Below are 6831 nucleotides of genomic sequence, written 5' to 3'. Positions count from 1 at the left end.
ATAATTCAAGTAGTGGAAACAAAATTTGGTGTATCATTTTTGAATCTATCTTTATTTGGTAGGTATTATCTAGTTGTCCATAGAAGGAGGGTGGAATTATATATTTATAAAAGAAAAATACTCAAATGTTACCTATGCCTAACTAAAATTTTTTACATGACAAGCAATAATGTTTTAAAGAAATTGAATTTTCCACTTGCTTAATCATGTCTCTTAATGAAATATTCCACTAGATTAACACATTTTTAGCACCACTCCTTGCAAACGATTATAAATAGTGGAGGTTTCAGTCACAAAATTCTCAGAACCCAACCATGAAGTTTTCTCCATTAATCCTTCTTTCTCTTGCCTTTATTATTGTATGTTCATCATCTTCATTGTTGTCTGCAACTTCTTCTTCTTATATAAAACATGAGGAGTTTCTTCAATGTCTTCTCCATCATTCTCCAAATACTTACTCTATTACCAAACTTGTTTACGCTCCCATCAACTCTTCCTATTCATCTCTCTTGAATTTCCCCTCTCGAAACTCCAGATTCTCAACTCCCAACATCCCAAATCCACTCCTCATAATAACCCCAACAAATATTTCCCACATTCAAGCAGCCATCATTTGCTCCAAATCACATGGCCTTCAAATTCGAATCCGAAGCGGCGGTCACGACTTCGAGGGTCTTTCTTACGTCGCTTATGTCCCATTCATTGTAGTTGATCTCATTAATCTAAGATCTGTCACCGTCGACGCCGAAAAAAGTAGTGCATGGGTTCAGTCCGGTGCTACTCTTGGTGAACTTTACTACAGAATTGCTGAGAAAAGTCAAACCTTGGCTTTTCCGGCAGGTGTTTGTCCAACTGTTGGTGTTGGTGGGCATTTCAGTGGGGGTGGATATGGAATCTTGCTAAGGAAATATGGCCTTGCTGCTGATAATGTAATAGACGCTTATTTGGTTGATGCTAATGGGGAGTTTCATGATAGAGAGTCGATGGGGGAGGATTTGTTTTGGGCCATTAGAGGCGGCGGCGGAGGGAACTTTGGAGTTGTGGTGGCGTGGAAGGTCAAGCTGGTTCCAGTTCCGGAAACGGTAACGATTTGTGCAGCTAAAAGAACTTTGGAAGAAGGTGCAATCGAGCTAATCGATCAGTGGCAGTATGTGGGTAACAAATTGGAAGAAGATCTATTTCTCAGCATCTTTTTGAATGGTATTGTTTTCACTTGAGTTATTTATTTATTTTACTGTTTTTTTTTAATTAATATTTGAATGGAAATGAATAAACATTGAATTATTTTAAAATAATGGAAGACCAGTTGATTTTTTTTATTAGATTTTAAATGTTTTAAAGTGTGTACATTAATTAAAAACCATAATATCTAAATTATAAAAATATATTTGAAAAATATATTAAAAACTTTATATATTTTAAAATATAAAATATAATATATGAAAGCCTATACTTACATACATATTTGAGACTCTTGTTGTTGAGACATGTTTGAGCATTCTTTGTTGGAAATTACTTTTATTGGTGTTATCAGTTGAAACATGTTTGAGCATTCTTTGTAGTAGAGTTATTTTTGTGATTTATTGACACATTGATTTAAACTCAAATATATTATTGTTGGATGATATATAGGTGGGAAAAATTCAGCTCAAGGAGGAGGCAAAGTAAACCCAACAGCTTTGTTCTTCTCTTTGTTTCTTGGAAAGGCAGATGAACTTGTGGCAATCTTAAAGAAAAAATTTCCTGAATTGGGTTTGACAAAAGAAGATTGTAAAGAAAAAAGTTGGATTGGATCAGCTGTTTCTGCAGCCAATAGGTTTCAAATTGAAGATCAACCCTTGGAAGCTTTGCTCAATAGAACACCTTTAGCCAATGGAAGCTTAAAAATCAAATCTGATTATGTTAAGGAACTCATCACTAAAGTTGGAATTGAGGGCATATGGGAAAGATTAAAATCTCAAGATATAGAAGGAGTAACTCTTGCATTGATTCCATATGGAGGGAGAATGGGTCAAATTTCCGATTCGGAAATTCCTTTCTCACATAGAGCTGGAATTCGATACCAAATTGGCTATATTGTAGGATGGAAAGAACAAGGTCTCGATGCAGAGAAACGACACATAAACTGGATAAGAGAGATTTATAGTTACATGACTCCTTTTGTTTCGAAATCACCTAGAGCTGCATATGTCAACTATAGAGACCATGACATTGGATCAAATAATAAGTATGGAAAGGTAAGCTACAAGCGAGCCCGTGTTTGGGGTTTAAAATATTTTGGTAACAATTTTAATAGGTTGGTACGCCTTAAAACTAAGGTGGATCCTTCCAATTTCTTTAGGCATGAACAAAGCATACCACTCTCTCCCAACCATAGAATTTAATATAGTTTCAACCTATTATTGTGACAAAATCAGAGGTTTGTGTGTACTAATTTCTAAGCATATATCTAGACATATATATATATATATATTATGGATTATATGTTGATTTCGCAATCACAATAAATAAATTATTATTGTTAGCTTGTGTTAGAGTATTTTATATTATATGATTCATTAATAGTGTTTATTTTTGTATATGTAATAGTTCAATATTGGATATTTTAGTCCACGTATTACTATTTAAAGTTGTTTTTAATTTTATTGTAGTGTGGCTGAAAACCCTAAATCAATAAATAATAAACCATTAGTCTCCATTCCTCTCTATATTATATGACCTCAAAGCATATATGCTTTATTGATTTTTTTTTCTAATGCATGTTGGTAAATTGATAGTTTTATTTTTATAAAATTTGTCATCATTATTATTATTTTCTTTTTTGTTAAATTATTTCAACAAGTCAATCTATTCATTAAAAATGAAAAAATAAAACAGTGAATCAACTGACCAATCCCGTTGAACAAACATGATACTTTTTATTTTTTAAGAACATTATTGGAAGGGTACTGTTTTAGGCAATATGGTTAAAATAGGCAACTTTTTATTATGAAAAAGTAGCCATATACAACCACTAAATTTGTATTTTTCTTGTGCATTTTGATTGTTGAATTAAATAAATCTATATTCCAGCTTATATTGTGGTATAGAAGTCTTCTAAGGGGAATGCTTCTTAGGGAACAAGTAAAACAAAAAGTGATGAAATTCTTATATCCTTTATAGGTATGTGGGACGTTGAGTTAATTATTATAGTTAGTTGTTAATTATAGTTTGCGGGCTATAACAATTTGTAGGTTACAATAATTTGTGTTTGAGGTGCAAACTATTTTAATACGTGTAAAAAATAGTAAATGGTATAACAAAGAGAAAAAAACTGATGAGTAGAACATAGTAAACACTGTAATAAAAAACATTTGAAAATGGTAATAGTATATTTAATTGTAGATTATAATAACCGAAAACACCAACTGCTATAATAGGCACTCCAACTATGATGCATTTCATGACCACTTGAAGTTGGAGGTCCAAATAACCCTTCAAGGATCATTTCATTGGAGGTTTTTCTCGACCAGAATTGACATAGACATCCATAATCCATGTTTCTTTCACAATCTCCACCACTTTGCTTGATAATAAGTTATTATGAAACATCCTCTTTTATTAATATATTGAATAATACATATTATTTAATTAATTAATCTATTAAAATTATATAAGACTATCTTGCTTCATTTCATAGATTAGATACAAAGATAATTTGTGTTCATAAAATTCTGATAGCATTCTTTACTTTGAGACATGTTATTGTTAGACATCATTTATTTTCAGATATTTATAAAATCTTAAAGCAAACTGTTCCAAAGAGTAATAATTTAAATTCTTGTTATTACATTATTATATATTATCATCTTGTATTAATAATATTTTATATTAAGTTAGGTTAAAAGTCTCTATCAGCATTAATATATATATGATAATAATGATGATGAAAAGAGGTTGCTTTAAATTTTTCCAGACATAAGATTATATTTAAGATTTTTTTGTTATCTTAAAACATTTTAGGGATAACACTTAACCACCATCCAAGACTTTGGCAAATAAGAAAAAGAAAAAGAGATTGCAATATATGTCTAAAAGAAGGGGCAGTTTTGAAAAGCATCTAATTTTTGTTTTTAATGGAAAAAGGTCTTCCAATTTTAATAGAGGGAAAGATTTTGTTTAGATTTTCTTGTGATTATTTTATCTTTACTAATTTTGAATTTTTGAAAATTATTTAATTTTATAAAAAAATTATTTCAAATGATAAAGCTGTATTTACAAGAGTTTATCATTGATAATTTTAAAATTTTGCTATATTTTATAAATATTTTATTTTATTTTTCTATATTTAAAAATGGCCCGAATTTATATTCTCATTTGTTATTTTGAACATGGCTCCAACAATAGATACTTTAAAAAAAAAAAAATACAGAAGACTTCAACGATAGAGAAACCACAAGACAAATCCATATGGAGAACAAACAGGTAATAATGAAAAATCCACGAGCAGCAAACTGACTTCTCTTGTGATAGTTCGTTGACAACAATAGGTACTAAATCGAATATGGATAAATCCACAAGTAACGAGTTTGAGCAGGTCAAGTCCGATCATATCTAAGCAATCACAAAGGTAGATATGACGGTGGTGCTAAGATCTGGACAGAGTCGTTGGTGATCGGCAGGGTTGAATTGCACTTGAACAGGATGAACTCTGGCGAGTCGAGCGGTCACCGTGGCCGTCGAGTCTAGCTGTGGGTAGTCAAATTTGAGTCGCGCCGATGACTTTAGGAAGAAGATACCCTGTCGACGGATGATTTTTGTGTAGTCATTAAATATCTCAAATACATTGCCTACAAACAAAAGCACCAGTAGCACTCACCAATAAGGTATGCAAAACATGTGTATTTATAGGTGAGGATGTCGGTTTATGTTTTTTCTTCAATGCAGAGAGGATTAAGGAGAATGTGAATGTTATAGATTTGAAAGGTTTTCGATGTTGGTTTAGTGGTATTGTCTTATTTTCTTTAATAAAAATATTTTTTTTTTCAATATATTATGTATTTGTTAGCATAATGTATAGAGGTCATGTATTAGTTTGTTATTATTATTATTATTTTTTTTTTGTTATTAACAATTGTAATTTTGACTTCACATACTATCTGTTTTAATTGTTTCAATTTTTGAAAATGTACAAATGCTTTTTTTGAGTTATTAGATTAGATTCTTATTCTTTATTTATGACAGATTTGAGTTTTTGGATTTGTATTTAAATATTGTGTAATTTTGTTGATGGTCGAGATGGATATATCTGTCCATATTTTAAAATAATTGTGTATTTTAATTTAATATTTTATGTTTAGACATTTTAAAATTAGATATTTTTCAAAATTTTATTTTAAAATTAGTGTCCAGTCATCCCAAAAAGAAATATAGAAAGATTGTGAAAATTGTTATAAATCTCTAACACAAGATCCGTCAATCAAAATTTAGAATTTAGGTTCATCTTTTAATCTTTCTGTTTCTTGTTTTCTTTTATCACGTCTCGATTTTTTAAAGAAATAAACATGTTTGATAACCATTTTCGTTTCATGTTTTTAAATTTTAAGTAAGTTTTAAGAAAAATATATATCAAATTTGAGAGATTACAATAAAAAGTAGTTTGGGGTACTTGCAAAAAAGGCAAAATAAAGTATATTAATTAGACTCATAGCCCATATGTTTGTTGTTTGCAAAAATTACAAAAACGAAGTCCAACCTACTTATAAAAGATGTAAAATATCGCAAATGCCCTCTCTATGCTGATATACACTTGATATAGTTGATAAAGTTGATACACTATTGATATACACTTGATACACTTGACTGATATACTTGATAATGATGCACTTGACTGATATTACCTGTCAATCATGCACTCGTTTATACAACTAATAAACTTAATACACTTGACTTATATATTTGGTAATTATGTATATTTAACTAATAAACTGTTGATAAATTTGTCAACTATTCAAACATTTATACTGCTAATAAATTTGGCACACTTGACTGATATATTTTGAAATGATATCCTTGACTAATATACTCTTGATAAACTTAATAATGATACACTCTTTTATAGTTCTGATTCACTTGACTAATATACCACTAATACACTTGATTGATATACTGTTGATAAGCTTGATAAAGATACGTTTGATTGAGTTGATATACTTTATCATGATACACTTAAATTAAAAAAAAAATGAACTTCTTTTTTGTAGCAATAGACCTTCCCTCCAATATCTCTCTTTCACCAATCAACATTCCTTCACACTATCTATTACCAGCCACCGCTCCACCCTCTTGTCGCCTACCTCTGTCGACCACCGCATGTTCGGTCGTTGGTCGTAGTTTTTTTCTCTCTCTATCTTTCTTTCCCCCATCATCTCTCTTCCACCAACTAGCACTGCTCCACACTATTTATCACTGCTCACAACTCCATCTCCCTACCGCTTACCTCCGTCAACCACCACATGTTCAGTCACCAGTTATCACTTTTTTCTCTTTCTATCGATTGATTATTTAGGGTAAATATGAAATAAAAAATAACTAAAATCCAGACTTGAAGTTTTTCTCATATTTGTAAAATGTCAAATATGAGTGATACACCAATAAAACAGCATATTCAAATTATCATTGATTGCAATTTTTCAAGTAGTTTCTCAAAATTACATTTAAGTTTTTTTTCTTTTTTTTCTTTTTTTTAAAATGATACATGCACCTATATTTCTCTCTCCTCTCTCTTTCCCTTTTATTTTTGTTTCTCTCCCATATCTCCTCTTTATCTCTCTCCTATCCAATTTTCTAAAG

General features: G+C 30.4%; 1 protein-coding gene across 1 annotated transcript; it reads left to right on the top strand.

Annotated features, from left to right (window-relative positions):
• Positions 1-255: 255 nt before the first annotated feature.
• On the top strand, positions 256-2448 carry LOC120083540 (tetrahydrocannabinolic acid synthase-like). The gene is made up of 2 exons (XM_039039334.1): positions 256-1200; positions 1633-2448. Exons 1-2 carry the CDS (start codon positions 315-317, stop codon positions 2382-2384), a joined length of 1638 nt encoding a protein of 545 aa, XP_038895262.1. The 5' UTR covers positions 256-314; the 3' UTR covers positions 2385-2448.
• The last annotated feature ends 4383 nt before the right edge of the window (positions 2449-6831 follow it).

Source organism: Benincasa hispida, chromosome 8 (assembly GCF_009727055.1).
Source record: "Benincasa hispida cultivar B227 chromosome 8, ASM972705v1, whole genome shotgun sequence".
Classification (NCBI taxonomy): Eukaryota; Viridiplantae; Streptophyta; class Magnoliopsida; order Cucurbitales; family Cucurbitaceae; genus Benincasa; species Benincasa hispida.
Note: the sequence above shows the minus strand (reverse complement) of the source record. Positions and strands in the feature narration are given on the sequence as shown.